At 37.3% G+C, this 20,964-nt stretch overlaps 1 protein-coding gene and 1 pseudogene across 6 annotated transcripts; one reads left to right on the top strand and one right to left on the bottom strand.

Annotated features, from left to right (window-relative positions):
* Positions 1-301: 301 nt before the first annotated feature.
* On the top strand, positions 302-20,396 carry LOC120115002 (protein phosphatase 2C 70-like). Of its 6 annotated transcripts, none has more exons than XM_039135769.1 (15): positions 457-540; positions 1,031-1,083; positions 2,114-2,306; positions 2,411-2,608; positions 2,719-2,894; positions 2,984-3,142; positions 3,792-3,935; positions 4,018-4,079; positions 4,417-4,552; positions 5,069-5,163; positions 5,303-5,418; positions 5,505-5,634; positions 6,313-6,367; positions 6,442-6,616; positions 20,273-20,396. In XM_039135769.1, exons 2-14 carry the CDS (start codon positions 1,081-1,083, stop codon positions 6,601-6,603), a joined length of 1,629 nt encoding a protein of 542 aa, XP_038991700.1. In that variant the 5' UTR covers positions 457-540; positions 1,031-1,080; the 3' UTR covers positions 6,604-6,616; positions 20,273-20,396. The 6 variants fall into 6 exon arrangements, with proteins under 6 accessions (XP_038991699.1, XP_038991700.1, XP_038991704.1 ...); XM_039135773.1 differs by having other exon boundaries at positions 474-540; positions 1,031-1,087; positions 2,202-2,306; XM_039135771.1 differs by having other exon boundaries at positions 518-580; positions 1,017-1,083.
* On the bottom strand, positions 8,680-14,008 carry LOC120115005 (annotated as a pseudogene).
* Positions 20,397-20,964: the final 568 nt, after the last annotated feature.

Genomic DNA, 20,964 nt, shown 5'->3' with positions numbered 1-20,964 from the left:
AGCATTTGATTGATACAATATTGATACAACGGTGATTAGTTAAAATATTAGGAAGCTTAAGGACCAATTTAAAATCTAAAAGATAGTATGGGGACTTGTGTTGGATTTAACCATATAATAAAATACACCGAACCACCAAATTCGATCCACGTTATAAGGTACAAAAACGTGCCACCAAAGAGATAACGTACACGTGTCGATACACGAGGCTTGTAGTTAACATTCTTAATATTTTATATTTACGTAAAACAATTTAATTATTTGAGCAAGAGAAGAAGAAGAGAAAAAAAAAAACAATTAAAACAAATTATATTTAATACAGACATTTGGAGAAGAGAGAGATAAAATTGGAGGCAGTGAGGTGCGAGGCGACCGATTCAAAGCGAGGTTCTCGCTAAGAAGGGCGCAATCCGAAATCTATGATGAGAGGGAGCACGGGACGAAGGTGGCGATGCTACAAAGCATTGTCGTTTTCACTCTCATTCTCTTTATGTTGAACCTTCTCAGCATCGCCATCCTCGTCTTCGCCTTCAGACCATGGCGCTTTTTCTTCTACTCCTATCACTCTCGCACCGTCAAGGTATTTTTTTTTATTTATTCATCATTCATTTTTTTAATTAGGCAAAGTTTTCTTTGGATCTTAACCGAATCTACTTCATCCGCGTTATGATCATCGCCTTTTGAGCTCTAGGTAGATCTGAATTATTTTTTGAGGTTTTATTTGTTAATACAATTAAAAAATGATTTCGGGAATGATTTGCAATGAATCAATCCGGCGAGGTTAATTAGTAATGTCCTGAAATGCGTTTCATTAATTTTTTTTTTGTATTTTTTTATTCATATTGCATTGCTGTAGATTTTATATTGATGTTAGAGGAAGATCTAATTTTTTTTCAATAGGATCTAAAGATGATAGATGAGTAAAAATGTTATCCTTTTTATATTAGCTGTTGCAAATGTGAATTTGATTATTGAATTCTGGATATGATATTTGATGTGTACTCTCTTTTTACCAGCTGTTTCTAACTGTAGATTTCAACCATGAATATCAGTTATGGCAAGTAGTTTGGTGGATTTAATATGGTAAGTAATGTGCCCCGAGATCCATGACATCCATTCTGTGGTCGTTGACAATTACTGAATACTTAATGCATATTTGTTCAGATAAATATACCTATCCTAATGACACTTTATTGAGTTATCATTTTTAGAAATATATATGCATTCATTATTGTAGCTGAAGGTGTATTTATTTTGTTTTCAATGGAAACGATTATTTATTTTGTTTATAAAGAATTAGCTTTAAGAATTGTCAAGACCTTTGTTCATATCTTGTGTCATATATTAACTAATCTTCTTCTTATACTGTTCGGGCCAGGATTGAAATATGGACAAAGGTCTTGACACTTCTTCTTATCAACAATTCTAATATCTTATAATTAACTTATCTTCTTTATTTCTTTTCTCATACATTAAAATGACAATATTGAAATTAAATTTCACTTCAGTTGATTTCTCTCTGTTTCACTTCCTTCATCTTTTCTCCTACCGACCCAAACACAAACCGACCCTCACAAACTATGTGATTGTTTATCTAAATGTGGAACTTGTAATAACATTTGTGTATATTTACTATTTACCTTAGGCCATGTTATTTTATTAGTTCCTGCACTGTGGAAGTGTTGGATATTGATCCTGTACTTTTACAATTTTGAAATTTCAGTCCTGACCTAAACAGTAGCAGTTGAATTTGTTCAGTCGTATTTTGTTATTAAGTTTTTGTAATATACGTAAATTGTAGATTTAGTTCCCGTTCCATAATTTGATCATTTAAGTTCCCTTAATTTAGTCATTTTGTCCTTGTACTTTTCGGGCCAGGATTAAAATTTCAAAACTCGAAAAGCATAGGTACTAAATTGACCAAATTAAAGTATAGGGACTAAATCTATAACTTTGTATAGTACAAAGACTAATGAAAGAGTTCAATCTTTTTGTTTTGTTTGGTCCAACACCCCCGGACCAAACAAGAAAAAGAAAACCTGGAAACTGTTATGGTTTTGTTTGAAACTCTTTTGGTCCACATACATTTGACCCTTTACATTTGTTCTTACAGGTTGGTGAATTGGAGCGATCTCTTGTATCAAATGATGTAGATGTAGCCCTAGATCAAAGCAACAATTTGACAAGAAATTATGATTTAGACGGACAGTGTCACCGAACTGAAGCTCTTCTGCGGTCACCTCGTCGTACTCAAGGACTTAATCACAAACAACGGCTTTCCTTTGCATCTCCCTGTTCGGCTCTGGGTATTAACTTTTATGCTTTCATCTTTTGTTATTTTTATTTTTATAGTCATGCTTTAACTGTTCAGTTTAGACACCGACAAGCTATAATGATTTACTATGTACAGGTGATAGTGTGGTTCTAGATGTATCTGATCCTTTACAGGGTATTTTGGTTGGTGAGACACTAAAGCGTCCATTTGGGACAGAGCACTTTGTTCAACTACAAAAATATGGTAGGCCAGAAAAACAAAGTCAAAACTTGACATTTGGTGCAGAAAATGATAGGCCACAGGAGTCTGGGCCAAATGCCACCAGTGATCAAAGTAATTTTCTTTCTCTATAAGGAGATTAATAGGTCGATTTCTTTCTATTAGATGGAATGTTAGATGGATTTTGTGAAGCATGTAATTATATCTTTCTGTTAGAAGTGCAGGAAGTTGCCTCTCTCTTGAGGTTGTGTCGGGTCCTTCTTGTGGACTTCAATGTTCTGTATTGTCAACGAGCACCGTAAAGGAACCGTTTACCCTTGGAAGAGTTCCTCCAAGTAATTTATTATTGAAAGATTTAGAGGTTTCCGGAAAGCATGCAAGGATAAATTGGAATTCAAATGTAAACTTATTTGTATTTCATGAGTTTGCATTTGGTTGCTTTATCTATGTATGGTGTACTAAGTGTTTAAAATGTTACAAACATTGTAGAAATTGAGATGGGAGCTGGTGGACATGGGTAGTCTGAATGGAACACTGTTGAATTCTCGTCCAATTAATCATCCTGGTTCTGGAAGTAGGCAATGGGGTAACCCGGTGGAACTTGCAAGTGGAGACAAAATAACTGTTGGTACAACCTCAAATATTTATGTAAGTCGACTGCTTTTCAATCTACTTATAGTTCTGGCACTTTTTCTTCTAAAATTATCAAAATATTCTGGATAAATTCTAATATATCTATTTGTATTGGATTTTGCATGGACAAGATATTCTCTTTATTCACACTTCTTTGGGATATAAGAGTATTTGTAAACTAGTAATTTTTTTTAGCAATTTTATAAGATTGTCATAATATGGGAACATTACTTTAGAAATGACATCTTTCTTTCCTTTTTGTATCGCCTGACGGTCAAGATCATTAATTCATCATACTCTAAGGTACCTTTTAAGAAATTGTGTCATATGCCACAAGCAGTATATACTTCTGAGATTCTAAAAGTACATAACCATTTGCTTTTTATTTATTAATTCTCTTGTAACTCTCATTTGCTTATGTAACTTATGTTTCATAACTCATTTTCTATATGTCCAATCAATAAGTTCAAATTGTTTATGGATAACGGGATTGTTGACATGATTATTTATAACAGCTTGAATTTTCTGATGGTATCTTTTCTTGTTAAATAATTACTTTTTTGTGGTCAGTGCATATAATATGATCGTTTCAGTTTGTAATGCATGACATATTAGATTTGAAGCTATTTTTACAGATCGCCTTTTTAATTTTCTCCCATGATAGGTTCATATTTCATCCCAAAATGATCACTTGGTCCCTTTTGGAGTTGGTATGACTTCAGACCCTATGTCATTGCGTCGAGGAGGAAAGAAGTTTCCTATGGAAGATGTCTGCTATTATCAATGGCCTCTTCCTGGCATTGATCAGGTTTTCAAGTTTTGATGTTTTAGTTATATTTTTCTGCTTCTACCAAGAAGTGGTGGGTTTCATTTTTGTGCTGATGTTGCAGTTTGGAGTTTTTGGCATCTGTGATGGACATGGTGGTGTTGAGGCGGCCAAATCTGCAAGCAAGTTAGTATCCTATCCCATCTTTAGTGTGTTTCATTGCCATGGTTTGGGGTTGATTCCTATACCTCTCATATTTTGATTAATTTATCCGCTACACCTTTTTTTTCCACATATCTTAAATCATGTTCACTATAATTTATCATAGTCTGCAAGGGGTGAGACTAGCAATATGCATCTTTTCCCCCTTTTTCTACAGATTGAGAGTTAATATGGCAATACAAAGTTAATTTTTAGATCCAAGGTTTCTGATGGGACAAAATACTAGCAGTTCTGCCATTCTTTTAGATGTGTTGATTTTTAAATAACTGTTTTGCTAATGTTTCAAGCATATGGTCTCTAGGATTCTGCCTGAGATGGTTGCTACCATTTTATCAGATTCTGTAAAAAGAGAGAGGGTTGTTTCCCAACATGACTGCTCAGATGTTCTTAGAGATGCATTCTCTCAGACAGAAGCACATATGGATAACTATTATGAGGTTTTTCCTTCATCTGTTTCTCCTCTTTACTTTGCATACCTTTCATTTTCATTTTTTTTCATTGGGAAATCTCTGATAGTGCAGTGGAATGCTTTTATACACCTTAACATCCTCTATGTTAAATGGATTTGGAGGCCTCAGATATGGCCATCTGTCTGAAACATGTATTCTCATTTTTTTTTCAAAGTTTTCCCATCTACTTGAAAGATCATACCCCCGACCTATGTCCAAATATGTGTCGGATGTAAGCGTCAGACCTGGGCATTACAAGGAGATTGAAGAGTGCTTGTAACATAGAATTATTTCTCCTTATCCATTTTGTAGTAGTTTGTACTAAGCTACAACTCTTGTTGAATAAAATGTAATCCTGCAAGTTATTGCTTTTTCTTCAACTTTGGCTTTACATGGCCTTTTTGTCTTCACTAAATTTAATGGTTTATTTACAAGTATGGATAATTTTTTTCTGCTTTAATTGAAGTTGATTGTTTGCATATCATCATAGTTATTTACTTGCAGGGCTGTACAGCAACACTGCTTCTGGTTTGGGCTGATGCTGATGACAGTTTATTTGCACAATGTGCAAATGTTGGAGATTCAGCTTGTTTTATTAAGTATGCGTTTCTCTTCTTTATTATTCCAACTAGTACGATCTGTAAGGTTACCAAGTTATTTTATGATCAAATTCCACTGTTATAATGAATGCTTCTCTTTTCGTATTTGTACTTGTGACCATATACAATTTTATGACAGCGTGGATGGTAAACAGATTAAGATGACTGAAGACCATAAAATATCGAGTTATTCTGAAAGAGTCCGAATGGAAGGAACTGGGGAACCATTAAAAGACGGGGAAACACGGTTATGTGGTATGCCAGTGTAATATTTACACTCAGGATTCAGCAGCATCAAAGCATTAAGGTACATCGTTTCATATTTGACCATTTAATTTCAGGTTTGAACCTCGCTAGAATGCTTGGAGACAAATTTGTGAAACAGCAAGATTCCCGCTTTAGTTCTGAGCCCTATATAAGTCAAGTTGTGCGTATCAATAAAACAAGCAGGGCATTTGCGCTACTGGCAAGGTGACTATTTCTCTGTCACTGTCGGAATTTTCATATAATAAAATGTATTACCGATGTTGTAGTGGTATTTTCTCATCTACTTCACTCGTACTCTTCATTTTTCCTAAAGTACTCGTGTCTGACATATATTTGGACATAGGAATGAGGGCTATGATCTTCCAAGTATATGAAAAAACTTTAAGAAATATTGAGCATGCCCATATTGAAAGGATATCCATATTAGACACCGGCTTCCCAAGCCGGTATAGTTTGCCAGTAAAACCTTTTGTTTTATTTTTATTGTGTAGTTCAGATAAATATATATTTTTTGAATAGATCTCACATAAATATTAAACCTACTCATTCTGACATAACCCTAAAAACCTGACTGATCAGTCTAAACTCAAACCCAAATTAAGTTTAACCAAAACAAATTCTTACCCAAAATTGCCCAAACACAACTTGAAATAGTTGATCCTGTAATGACCTGAAAGACCCAAAGTAGTAATCCAGATTGACTTGACCCGAAACTGATCGGATTGTTCAATTGACAGGTTTACCAAGTATGATACGTTGTAGGTCATCACTAGAACTTTTGTTTTGCTTACCTTCCCGGAGTTGTATTTTTCTTGTTTGTATTGTTTATTATTTGGACATTTTGTTTGTCACATAGTTGAAATGTGGATCTGGTTTGTGCAGTGATGGATTGTGGGATGTTATTAGCTTTAAGAAGGCAATTCAGATAGTTGTACAGGTATTATTGTTGTTACTGTAACATAGTATATACCATACACTTTCTTTTACCTGATCTTATCTTTTACCGGTTAGATGAGGGAGAGATATTCGAACGATAAGGGGAATTTGGCAGAGAAGATTGCTGATGTTTTATTGAACGAGGCTCGAACTCTGCGAACAAAGGATAACACCTCTCTTATTTTCTTAGATTTCGACACCACTTCCACAGTTCCTCCTTGTGGAGTCCATCCCTGATGTGCATTTCAAGGCTTTTTCTGATTAATTATCTCAATGATGTTTTCTGCTTGCAATCACCCTGTCTTTAGGCCTTAGCCACATTGATGGTTGCTCCAATGGAATGTACTCTTTCCTTTTTCATACCATATCTGATCACGAGTCCCACAAGACGTCGAGTTTGATATAGTGCAGCTTCTTCCTTAATGTCGAATTCAGCATGTTGAAGCAGATGAACCAGAGGAGCGATAATGTTAGCTTCACTCACAGCCTGAAATTCATACCATTACATATCACTTCATTTTCTAACTGAATGCGAACAGAACCTTAGACCTGAAATCGATAAAATCGAGTGAAATATCAAGGGGAAAACAGATTGAGGTCCATATGTTACCTGTATTTGCTCCTTATTTCCGGCTGTGATTTTTGAGATTATCCGACAAGCTTCCCGCTTGATACTAATTTCATAATTATTGGTCAGAAATTTCAAAAGGCATGGCAATGCCTGATGATTGATAATACACTGTGCAGCAACAAGGTTTGCCTATATACGAGAAAATAGAAAATGGTTCATACTATAAATAAACAAAATGATAATCAAAATGAATCCAATACCTTGTTCCTGCACAGTGTATTATCGATCATCAGGCAAGACATTGCCTGATGATCGATAATACACTTGTTTAATTCATGTTAAACAAACAACGGTTGCAAATAGTAATACATTTTTTACTACGGAGGTCACTTAGTTCTTTTCAACCATAATGGTTGCTTCAATGGAATATTCTCTGTTCTCTCTCTCTTTCTCTTACATGTATATAATTGAAAGGTTTCTCCGTGGTGAAAATTTATAGTGTAGGGGTCTGTTAGGGGATGATATTTTAAGAGCTCGGGTCACTTAATTTCAATATTAAAAAATATACTTTTCATATTAATATCTTTATATTTTATAATTAAAATGTATAAGATAACATTGAACACATAACTTGATATTTTCTTTTCTATACATATATCCATAAAAGTAAAAGGACTCATCCCTCCAGGATTAAACCAATATTATAATTTTCTAGACTTGGGTTAGACGCTATAATCGAATCTTGAAAGTCACCAGTTTTGCAAATAATTTATTTAATTATTATCATTTTATCATTAAATAATTTAACAAATATTCATACGATCTTCGGATATTATCTGAGTTTTATATCATAACACATTAATACATGTAATATAATAGAAATGTCTTTCCAAATAATTTAATTGTATCGTCCTATACCACAATTAAAATAAAGTATGAATGTAGAGAGTTTGGTTATTAAAACATAATTTAAATATGAGACTTTGATCATTCAAATAGGGGTGGGTGTTCGATCGAGTCGAGTTAAAAAAATTGAGTTATTCGAGTTGATGAATCCTATTTTACAACTCGAAATTGACTTGAAATTTTTCCGAGTCGAGTTGAGTCAAATTTTCGAGTTTCTGTTTAAATTTAATTATAAATATTTATAATATTATGATATTATTTGATTTCAATTATATATATATATTTCTTTATTTTTTTCATATGTGATATACATATATCATATAAAGTTAAGGGACTCGACTCAAACATGAAAATAGGTCTACTAATTACTAAAAATTTCGATTTATTCGAGTTGTATTTTACAACTCGATTTGAACTTTATTTTTTTTCGAGTTTATGAAATAGAAGTCAATTCGAGTTGAGTTTTTTTTAGTCGAGCCAAATTTTGTTCTCTATCTCCAGATCCCGATTCAATCTTAAAATCTTGAAATATCTGAAAGCAAAAGAATAGAGAGGTGAGCTATGGAGCCCAGTGCGGTCAACCAAACACCAAACAAGATACTACGAATCGCATTAATAATGGTGATGACCAAGAAAATTTGAAAAATAGTTTGTAGGAATCATATCACGGATACACCACGAGGAGCAATAAACTACTAAAATAGGAATGGTGGACCAGTAAACTTCCTCCACATCTCAACCAATGAAACAAGACAAGTGTACATGTTTATACATATTACAGGAAAACACAAGACATGTGATACAATAATCAAAGTACTTTCAAGAGCATTACGAGTACAGACAGTCACGATACATGAAATATGTTCGAACATCTCATAGATAATCCAGAAACATGTGTGACAATCAACTAATGAATTATGTAGTTCAGAACACAAATTGCAAAAACATAGGCAAAGGTGCACAAGGATTCAGGTGCATTACCCTGACATCAATCAACGTTTAATCAATTTCAGATTCAACACTGGCAAGCAAAGACTTCTCCATGCTCGAAGGTTGATGTAATCGGACCAACAAAATCAAGATATTAATCTAAGCAATCGAATAACGAATCCAAAAGTTGGGGTATGACAAATATCTCTCAAGAACTTCCACAACCTTTTCATAAATCTCAATGGCGTCGGGAGACAATTTACTCTTATGAGATTCATAATTCCATTTGTTTAAAGACCGCATATACTCCATCTTTTCTCGACCCCTTGCATCACTAATCATGTGTGCATAGAGATTCACTCCTCCGGTTGTGCCCATAGTTTTATCATCTTCTCCTACCTAAGAATGTTTTCAAGCCCTTTTAAGCAAACTTTAACTATACTTGGATCGCGGCATAAGAGAAGATCACACAACGGCTTGATGCAACCCTGACTTACAAGGAACCTGAAATATAACACACCAAACGAGGTAATTTATCATTGATATATGTATATATGTATATATATATATATATATATATATACAGGAAACCATTTTCATACCTGATCTGATCATGAGACCCACCCGATGTCGCATTTGAGATGGCCTGTGCAGCTTCTCCCTTAATATCAAGTGTTTCACCACTTTGTAGTAGATGAAGCAGAGGAGCAATTATATCAGATTCAATCACAGCCTGTAAAATCCATACCATTACATATCGTTTCATTGTCCAAATGAATGCAAACAGAATCTTGGATCCGAAATCGATAAATCGAGGGGGAAAAAGATTGGGGTCCAAAAGGTACCTGTATCTGCTCCTTATTTCCGGATGTGATATTTGAGATTGTCCGACAACTTCTTTCTTGATGCTCTTGTCGTAATTATTCGACAAAAGTTTCAAAAGGCATGACACTGTGTAGCATCGAGGTTTACCCATATATGAGAAAATACAGAATGGTTCATATTATATATATGCAGACTGTAATCAAAATAGAACAAAGACTTCAAGACCTGGGTTTGCGCATCATCTCTAGAGGTAATGTTTCCAACTGTGCGAAGAGCAGGTTCTAACACCAAAAGACATGGGTGCCTATGGAAGGAAGCAACACAGGTTATGATTTTGGTAATGAAAACCAGCAAAATACTGCAGAAATCAATAGAGTGATGGGCACCCAAAATCGATCAACATAAAATATTCTAACTCACAGCAAAAGTTCCACTAGACGCCCGCATACATCTGCTTCAACAACACCTTGGATTTCGTCATTTGTGCCATCAGAAAGATATGAGAATGCCCAACATGCATCACACAAGACTTGTTCATCGTTTGAATGAATAAGACGTGCCAATGTAGGAAGTGCAGGTTTAACCTGAATAATTAGTAAGATTATAATTATCAATACACATCACTTTCTAGTTCAATGTTAGCACTTCATTGCAATGCATAGTTTAATCTGAGCACTTCATTGCAATGCATAGTTTAATCTGACAAATACGCCACCACCATCTTACAAAGAAGGTGGGGTCTAACCTGATGAAAGCAGGGTCGGGGTTTTCCCCTCAAAAACATTGAGAGGGTCCATGTGGCAATTCTCAGTACAGAAAGTTTAGCATTCTCATTCAGATGAGCCAACAAAGGCAGCAAAGCACCATGTCCAAGAACAACATCACGAGTTGCAGGAGAATCACCAGCAATATTTCCCAAAGCCCGCATGGACTGGATTTCGAAACAACAAATATAATTATAAAACATTTCATTTATACTAAGTAAGATCGTAAAACGTGAATGAATTCATTCCATATGCATACCTGCTCGCTAACATCAGCCCTTGGGGAACCAAGTAACTTGACGAATATTGGAACAGCTCCATTATCAATTACCACCTTTGAGGTCTCAGATGTCGTTGAAGCAATAATTGTGAGAGCCCAGGCTGCCTCAAACTAAATAATTATTGAATTAGTAACAATCTGAAAATGTATACAACTAGTAAAAACATGATATTGAAGCTCTGCTGACAGGAAATCCAACCTGAAGCTGTGGGAAATCTTCCCTCTCAAGGAACTCAACAAAGCGAGGAACAACTCCAGCTTGTATCACTTGGTCAATAGGTTGGCTTGGTTCTTCGATAAATAATCAAAGGGGCTTGAAGTACATAATTTAAATCAGTATCAAACCAAATATTTTGAAGCATAATTTTCTCACCAATTGAAAGCAATTTCCTGAATTGAGTGGTTGCCTTAAGCTGCAGATATCTATCATCACTCCAAACACCACTAACCATGGCCGGAATAGTTCCCAGCTGAGGTCAAGTAGTTGAACGTCATGAGAACAATTGAACAAGCATATCAACAAAAAAGAAAAAGAAAAAAAAAGAAGAGAAAATGCACCTTTTCCTCAACAGCAGGAAATATTGATTGTGGTTGGAGCTCTTCACGTCGCTTCTTCTGCGAAATCTGTTTACAACCGTTAGATATTTGCCACAGAGACGCATATTTCATCTCTATACTTAAAAAATTAGATGTAATTAACTTACTTTTCTAGTAAGAACACATTCTATGTGAGCGATGGTCTGACCGTCACATTCTTTACAATAATACACATGATCTTTTGGGTTTCTTTCTTCCTCGCAAAAATCACAATAATACTTTCCAGAATCATCTTCAACTAAAGAATCCGTCAGGGTCAATGGATGAAGATGATATTTGGATTTAACAGTATTAGGTGCGGGAACACATTTCAAATGGAAATTGATGGAGCACTCAAGACAACGGTAAAAGGGCTCTCCTTTACAAATGTTTCCACATTTATGACAAGCAAAATGTGTTTCCCATGATGGAGAGGATTTTGCACAGAGTAACTGATAATCTGTACCGAAATAATAAAGGTCATCTAAGTGGGACTCGCATTTCAAGGGTCTCTTTAAGTAATTAGCACATATAGGATGGAGGTTAAGTTGACAATCTTCACAACTATATGCGAAATCATCTGATGATATGTTCAAAGGACAGGCATAACATTGTGGGTTTGAATGTTCCCATGGTTGTTGGATAACCAACATGTGGTTTAGATGAAATGGGACTTGAATCTTTTGTGGTAGCCTAAAGCAAGACTCGTGAACAATAAAATAGCAAGACAGGTGGCAAAAATAGGCTGGACCAAAGATTGGCAATTCACAAATTCTGCATCTTGTTTCTTTTATAGGGTCATTATAGTAGCAAAAGAAAAGCATATGTTGGTGGCTGAAATGGTGCAACTCGGTTACTCTCTCTTTTTCTAGTGAAACCCCAGTTTTATGAGATGTTAGAGCAGCACATTTCACATCAAGCTTGAAATTACACTGCTCGCACACATATATGAAGCCACCACAAATGTCTTTACACTCATCACATGTGATCATTCGATTCCCAGGGCTATACAAAGAATAGAGGTAAAGAGGATGGGTGGAATGGAAAGGGTGTTGTATCTCGTCTGGCAATTTAGCGCATTTTTCGTGCAGGTAAAATTCACCCAAACATTGTTTACAGAAGTAGCTTGCACCCTTAAGTACCAGACGACAACCATTGCAATGTTTTTCGCCTTTCAACTCCTCAGTTACCTCATACATTTGGTGTTGGTGGATGACAGGCCGAAGCTGCATTTAAAAAGAAACAATAATGTCAAAGGATGAACAAACTCATTTATTAATTTTGCATAGGCAGAATAATTTTTATATTATAAGTAGATATCAAAGTCATCACATATGATGAAAGGGTTGAATAATATTGTTTCGGGGGTACGGGGCGGTAAGTATTGAGCTGCTATGTTTTGTGTTTTGGTTATGGAGCTCTCGTCTACCATGTTTTGTTATGAGACAAAAAGAAAAAAAAATAGTTGCAAACCAGAGTGTTGATGCCATTAGTCCCTTCATTCTGCTCCATTTCCTTCTCAGACAAAGCTTCCTTGCTTTCCATGGAGGATGAAATTTGATCCTATTCATCGAACAAATATTAATCAGGAGAGTCTAATCAAAGCCAAGAGCTTCACCAATTTAATTCATACTTTTTCTATTTTAATTTTATAAAAAAATCATTTGAAAATAGCAAAGAGATCAACAGATTAAATTGAATGGTGAAAAGAATTATTACCTCATCATTATCATCAGGGAGTAGACATTGAATATGAGCCACAAATGTGCAACTTTGACAGTAATACACAGGATGCTTCGGATCCCTTTCCTCCTCACAAACATCACAACAAAATTCATCAGAATCGTCTTCTTTGACCGATTCGGTTAGGATAAGTGGATGTCTATGATACTTTGATGTAGCTTCAGATGGTAAAACACATTCTAGATGGAAACTAATATCGCATTGCACACAACGACAAATACTAGCACCACCGCAATCCTCGCCGCAGGCACTGCAATACAACTTATAAGTGGGGTTTCTGAAATAAGTGAGAAGGTGAGGGTGGCAGGCAAGTTTTAGGGTGGGCAAGAGTTTAGCACAGTCAAAATCAAGGAAGAAGCTGCACTTCTCGCACGCATACCCAAGTTTTTCAAAATAAAAAACATGTCTTTTACAAGCATAGCAATCCCCTTGGACATTGCTTACGCGAAGATGGTGGGCAGGATGAAAGGGAAGAACAAGTCTCCTGGGTATCTTATCACTGCATCCGGGGTAAAGATAGAACTTGCATCCTCTTAAACAAGCATAGCACACTCCTGATAGATGTTTTTCACACCAGAAACAATCCAAGTCTTCATGGCGTATCTTCCTATATTTGAAGAAGCTCAGCTGGCAAATGTGGCTGTAATGCTTGATTGTCTTCTTCCTCCCATCTTTAAACCTCAGCGGTTCTTGATCTTTAGGAAGCTCATCATTGGCCGAGGAACCACAGGCGAAATCAAGAATGAAATCGCAGGAAACACATTTGTATCCGTAGCCAGTAGACATATACAAACATTTATCACAAATGAAATCCCTATCAAGCCATCTGAGCTCAAGTCGGTGCTGGAGGTGGAGGGGGTGCGTAATATCGTGACACAGACTACGACGCTTTTTAATAGCACATGATGTGTGCAGGCAAATGTCGCAGCCTTGACAAGAAAAGGCACCATCCGAGACCGAGATCTTCCCTCCACATTCTTCACAACATTTCCCAGCTTCAACCTTCTCAATATATCTATAGGAACTGTGATAACATGGGAAGCTGAAATATTCGATAAGCATCTCAAAGGACACAGAAGATAGAAATTGACATTGTAAAAAGAAAGAATGTGATAGAAAGATATAGCAATGGGGGATGACAATTGTGTTATGTGAGGGAAAACCCATAGATACATGTTGCCACCTAAACTATACTTTAGAATGATTCATTTCTTCAGTGATGGGAACACGCAAAGTGTATATGCACAAGTCGTGTAAAGGCAACAATTTTCCATTCCAAATTTGAAGAATAATTCATTTCTTTAGTGACGGGAACACGTTAAGCGTATATGCATAAGCAGCTGTATAAAGCCAACAAAAGTATATTATGTAATAGCAGCTGCATAAAGGCAACAACTTTGTAAAAATTTTACGCAGTTAGCGATTCCCTAGTTAATAAAAATTGAAGAGCAAAGTATGATATATAAAGAAAAGAAGAGTGAAAATAAGAATCTCTCTAATAAGCTCTTATAATCCCTATTATTGGCTTTTCATTTGGAAATGCAAGGGACCGTATAAACCAAAATTAGCAAACTCACCTGTGGAGCTGCAGTCATAGGAGAAAGAGTCATAGCTTTATCGCCCAACTTGTACAGCACCATCGAGTTATTGTTCAGGGCTCGTAGAACCAAATAATGGAACAGCTACGAAATACTACCATACACCATTATCTGCAAGACCATAAAGAGCAAATGCAGCATTGTGTTGCAAAGAAAAAATGCTTTTTCACCATTTAATTTTGAGGTACAATGTTTTCTTAAGATATCATGCAGAAAATTTGGTTTGCCAAAAACCAGCAACACTCATCTGATACATCAAATGGTTCAAAACCTACAAAAGATGATTAGAACCAAAATATAGTAAAACAGTGTTACATGACTTCAAGTAATCGATGCAACAAATTTCCCAGGTTCACAACTACGAAATGCTACCATACATCATTATCTGCAAGACCATAAAGAGAAAAATGCAGCATTGTGTTGAAAAGATCCATTCTTTGAATCTTGAAGCTTCAACAAAGGAACCAAGCCACCCATATGTGCAATACCAGCTTGATTGTGTGTGTCCTGAAACCAAAATTACTTTTTAGTGACAGAGCTATCTACTAGTTCCAGCTTATGAAAACCTTACAAGAAAAATCACCGAGAAACGTTAATAAATTGTGCCTTCTCATTCAATTTTGAGGTACAATGTTTTCTTCAGATATCCTGCAGAAAATTTGGTTTGCAAAAAAACAGCAACACTGCTTCTGGTTTGGGCCGATGATGATGACAAATTTTTCGCACAATGTGCAAATGTTGGACATTCAGCTTGTTTTATGAAGTATGCATTTCTATTCTTTATTATTCCAATTGGTACGATCTTTAAGGTTACTAAGTTATTTTATGATCAAATTCCACTGTTATAATGATGCTTCTCTTATGGTAAGAGTACTTATGACCAAATACAATTTGTTGACGAAAACGGGTAAAGAAAACGAAAGAACACGAGAATTTTACGAGGTTCGGCAATGTGCTTACGTCCTCGGTGCCTAGGCGGCGCTAGAAGTTTTATTCAATGATTTTTTTTTTAGGTCTAGGTTACATCTCTATTTATAATAGAAAACCCTGGTACATAATTACAAAATCAACCCTGTACCGTACCGCGGGGGCTGCGCCCCCGCATCCACAACCCACATAATTTGTAACCCCACAACGAGACTTTCTTTGTAAGGACAGTTGATGTTCGCTTCGCTCACTCCGCTCCATCTCCTGTCCTCTTTACTGGTATATTTATGAGCCATACCTAACAAATCTCCACCTTGGCGAATATCCTGCCCCTTGGAAACTTCAATGTGGGTTGGGTTACCTTGCTTCTTTAACAACTCGAAACATTCAACAAGTCCAAGCAATGCTTGAACTTGTCTGTCGTAACTGGCTTGGTGAACATATCAGCGGCATTCTCATCAGTATGTACCTTCTGAAACAAAACCTCTCCAGATGCAACAAACTCTCTGATCTTGTGGAACCTTACATCAATATGTTTAGTTCTAGCACGATACACCTGATTCTTAGCCAAGTGAATAGCACTTTGATTATCACAAAGCAACTGAACTCCATCTTGTTGAACACCCAACTCCTTCACTAAACCAGTAAGCCATAAAGCTTCTTTTGCAGCTTCAGCCGCTGCCATGTATTCAGCTTCAGTTGTAGATAGTGCCACGACAGATTGAACAGTAGACTTCCAGCAAATAGGCCCTCCACCAAGAGTAAACACATACCCTGTCGTAGATCTTCTATTATCCAAGTCACCTGCATAATCTGAATCCACATATCCTACAACCAAAGGATTATCCCGCTGACTCCCAAAAACAATTCCATGTCCCACAGTACCCTTTAAGTACCGAAAGATCCACTTGACTGCATCCCAATGTTGCTTACCAGGTTTAGACATGTACTTACAAACTTGACTAACAGCATGAGCTAAATCAGGACGAGTACATACCATCGCATACATCAAGCAGCCAACAGCATTAGAATACGGAACCTTTGCCATATTTTTCAGCTTCCTTATCTGTCTTAGGGCACTGTTCTGATGAGAGCTTAAAGTGATTCGCCAATGGAGTGCTAACTGGTTTCGCGCTGCTCATCGCAAACCTTTCTAGCATTTTCTCAACATAACCCCGTTGAGATAGCCGCAGTTTCCTTGAGTCTCTGTCCCTGCAAATTTCCATTCCAAGAATTTTCTTTGCAGCACCTAAATCTTTCATATCAAATTCCTGACTCAATAAAGTTTTCAAACTGATAACATCATCCATGTTCTTCGCAGCAATCAACATATCATCAACATACAGTAATAGAAAAATAAAAGAACCATCATCAAGGCTCTTAACATAGACACAACAATCATACTCACATCGGTTGTAGCCAATCTTGATCATATAGGAGTCAAACCGTTTATACCACTGTCTCGGAGACTGTTTTAACCCGTACAAATATTTCTTCAATCTGCAAACTAAATGCTCGTTTCCAGGTTGAGTGAAACCTTCAGGTTGCCGCATGTAGATCTGCTCCTCTAAATCACCATGCAAAAAAGCAGTTTTAACATCCATCTGCTCTAAATGCAAATCCCAACTAGCCACCAATGCAAGTACTGCTCGGATTGAAGTGTGCCTGACCACAGGAGAAAAGATTTCATCATAATCAACTCCTTTCTACTGTGAAAAACCCTTCGCTACCAAACGAGCCTTGAACTTCTCCCCATCTTTTTCTGTTACTGCTGGTTTCTTCTTATACACCCATTTGCAACCAATCGGCTTCTTACCCTCAGGAAGGGGAACTAACTCCCATGTGCGATTGTGATTCAAAGACTACATCTCCTCAACCATGGCTGCCATCCACTTGTCGTTTTCCTGACTAGTAACGGCATCATGAAAAGTAACTGGATCATCATTGCTAACAGTAAGTGCAAAAGATACCAAGTCTTCAAAACCCAATCTGTTCGGAGGCTTTATATTCGTCCGTCTCACCCTGTCTCTGGCGAGACTATAATCCTGCAAATCATCCGTAGTGGAACCACCAGAAGTCGGTTGAGAAGTTTCTGGTTTCTCAACTGGAAACTGCTCGAAATCTACCACTGTCGTGTCTTGCTTCTGCTGCAACATAGACTGTTCATCAAAAACGACATCTCTACTAATCACAACTTTCTTCACAACTGGATCCCAGAACTTGAATCCTTTGACACCTTTCTTGTAACCCAGAAAAATGCACTCCTTCGATTTTGCATCAAGTTTGGATCTCTCATCAGCAGGTACATGCACATAAGCAGGACAACCAAAAATCCGTAAGTTATCAAAACTAACATCATGACCAGTCCATACCTCTTCTGCAACTTTCCCAGCCAGCGATGCCCTTGGCGATCTGTTGATAAGGTAACACGCCATGTTAACAGCCTCAGCCCATAAGTGTTTGGGAAGCCCCACATTCAACCGCAAACATCTGGCTCTTTCATTCAACGACCTGTTCATTCGTTCCGCAACACCATTCTGTTGTGGTGTCTTGCGCACTGTAAAATGCCTCTGAATCCCATGCTCCTTACAGAATTGTAGGAACTGTGAATCTGTGTACTCCGTACCATTGTCAGACCGCAAACACTTGATTTTTCGTCCTGTTTGGTTTTCTACCTCAGCTTTCCATAGCTTGAACTTCTCAAAAACTTCAGATTTCTGTTTCAAAAAATACACCCAAACTTTCCGTGAAAAATCATCAATAAAAGTAACATAGTACCTAGATCCACCCAAAGACGATGTCGTGGAAGGCCCCCATACATCAGGATGCACATAATCAAGAATCCCTTGAGTTGTGTGCTTCGCAGTCTTGAAACGGACTTTAGTCTGTTTACCAAGAACACAATACTTGCAAAAATCGAGCTTACAGCTTTTGACACCATGCAACAAGTTTCTCTTGTGTAATTCTGCCATACCACGTTCACTAAGATGAGCAAGGCGCATATGCCACAAGCTTGTCGTATCATCACAGGACTCAACAGAGTGAACTCCACCTGCAACGGTACTCCCTAACAATCTGTAGATATTCCCTGCAGTCATCTTGCCTTTCATCACAGTCAATGCTCCTTTAACAATCCGAATGGTTTCCCTATCCTCGTCAGCCTTAGGGATAAAACCATTCTTGTGCAAAGTGCCCAAGGAAATCAAATTCTTCTTCAAGTCTGGGATATGTCGAACACCACTCAACGTCCGAACGGAGCCATCGTGCATCTTAATTCTGACATCACCAATACCAACAATATTGCAACATCGATCATCACCCAAATAAACCGAACCAGAATTAACCGGCCTGTATGTCAAAAACCATTCCCTATTTGGCGTGATGTGATAAGAACATCCAGAATCAAGAATCCAAGCATCTGTCAATTGTGTCGTTGAAATAGAAAGCATATCACCCTCACTGCAATCAGAAGTATCATCCTCGACCACGTTCACAGACTTGGATGAGCCATCACGCTTCTCATCAGTCTGCTTTTTCAACTTCGGACAGTCTCGCTTCATATGTCCCGCCTCCTTGCACTTGTAACAGTGAATCGTCTTCTTATCCCTGGATTTGGATCTGGAATTCCGCTTCCCGGACCCTACCTTCTCTGGCTTCCGTCCACGATCTCGATTACCCTTGACATATAAGCTATCGGCTTGAGAGCTTTCCCCTGCATTCTGCTTCCGCTGGTTGTGAGCTAACAAGGCTGCAGTAATCTCCTCAACGTTGATAGTCTCTTTCCCATATGTAAGAGTAGTCACCATGTGTTCGTAAGAGGAAGGCAACGAACACAACAGAATCATCGCTCTGTCTTCATCCTCAATTTTCACATCAAGCCGAGCCATATCAGAAATGATTTGATTGAAGACATTCACGTGTTGCGCCAAATCGTGATCGTCCTGCATCTTCAGCCCATACAACCGCTGCTTCAGATACAGTTTTGTCGTTAAGGATTTGGACATAAACTGACTTTCCAACTTCCTCCAAATTTCGTCTGGAGACGATAGATGCATGACGTGATACATGACCTCGTCCGCCAAGCATAATCGTATGGTTCCTGCCGCTCGCTGCTGCAATTCTTCCCAATCTTCCTCATCCATCGACGCCGGCTTTGTAGGTCGCAAAGCCTTCAAGATCCCTTGCTGCGCCAATAGATCCTTCACCCTCGTTTGCCATAATCCGAAGTTACCCTGACCATCGAATTTCGCGACTTCGAATTTTGCTCCTGATCTCTGATACCAATTGTTGACGAAAACGGGTAAAGAAAACGAAAGAACACGAGAATTTTACGAGGTTCGGCAATGTGCTTACGTCCTCGGTGCCTAGGCGGCGCTAGAAGTTTTATTCAATGATTTTTTTTTAGGTCTAGGTTACATCTCTATTTATAATAGAAAACCCTGGTACATAATTACAAAATCAACACTGTACCGTACCGCGGGGGCTGCGCCCCCGCACCCCCAACCCACATAATTTGTAACCCCACAACGAGACTTTCTTTGTAAGGACAGTTGATGTTCGCTTCGCTCACTCCGCTCCATCTCCTGTCCTCTTTACTGGTATATTTATGAGCCATACCTAACACAATTTTATGACAGTGTGGACGGTAAACAGATTAAGACAAGTGAAGACCATAAAATATCGAGTTATTCTGAAAGACTCCAAATGGAAGGAAGTGGGGAACCATTAAAAGACGGGAAAACACGGTTATGTGGTATGCAAGTCCTTCCCTGATGTCCATTTCAAGGCTTTGTAGTGTGATTTTTTTGATTAATTATTTCGATGTTATTTTCTGCTTGTAATCACCCTTCCTTTAGGCCTTAGCCACATTGATGGCTGCTTCAGTGGAATCTACTGTTTTCTCTCTTGCTCTTACATGTATATAATTGAAAGGTTGATTTGTGATGAAGAACTTATAGCATATATGTCTATTATGCTCTTACATGTATATAATTGAAAGGCTGATTTGTGATGAGGAACTTATAGGTCATATGCTCTTACATATTCAGTTGCCATTGTTCAAAATAAAATTCAGTCTTGCCTCAAATAATACAAGTATAATATAACAGAACTATAAAGACTAAAAATAATAAAATTAGAGAGCACTATATCGAATACAGTGATATATATTTATTAAAATATATGACAGTATTGAACAGATAACCTGATCTTTTCATTTCTATACATATCTCCATGAAAGTAAAAAGGACTCATCCCTCCAGAATTAAACCTTGATTGAGTGGCATCATCTTACTTGGACCAATATCTCTGAAGAATTTCCACAGCCTTTTCATAAGTCTCAATGGTGTCGGGATACAATTCACTCTTACGGCATTCATAATCCCATCCGTAAAGAGACCGTATAGACTCGATCTTTTCTCGACCCCTTGCATCACTAATTATTTGTGCATAGAGATTCACTCCTTCGGTTGTGCCCGT

The sequence above is a fragment of the Hibiscus syriacus genome, unplaced genomic scaffold, assembly GCF_006381635.1.
Source record: "Hibiscus syriacus cultivar Baekdansim isolate YM2019G1 unplaced genomic scaffold, ASM638163v2 tig00110257_pilon, whole genome shotgun sequence".
Taxonomy (NCBI): Eukaryota; Viridiplantae; Streptophyta; class Magnoliopsida; order Malvales; family Malvaceae; genus Hibiscus; species Hibiscus syriacus.
This window is presented reverse-complemented; position numbering and strand designations above follow the sequence as displayed.

What these genes read in the sequence shown, in the direction of transcription:
- LOC120115002 (XM_039135768.1), top strand. Translation starts at nt 452, where the DNA reads ATGCTACAAAGCATTGTCGTTTTCACTCTCATTCTCTTTATGTTGAAC. An exon ending in CTCTTCCTGGCATTGATCAG is followed by an intron (nt 3,936 to 4,017) that starts GTTTTCAAGTTT and finishes CTGATGTTGCAG; the next exon opens with TTTGGAGTTTTTGGCATCTG. An exon ending in CGGGGAAACACGGTTATGTG is followed by an intron (nt 5,419 to 5,504) that starts GTATGCCAGTGT and finishes ATTTAATTTCAG; the next exon opens with GTTTGAACCTCGCTAGAATG.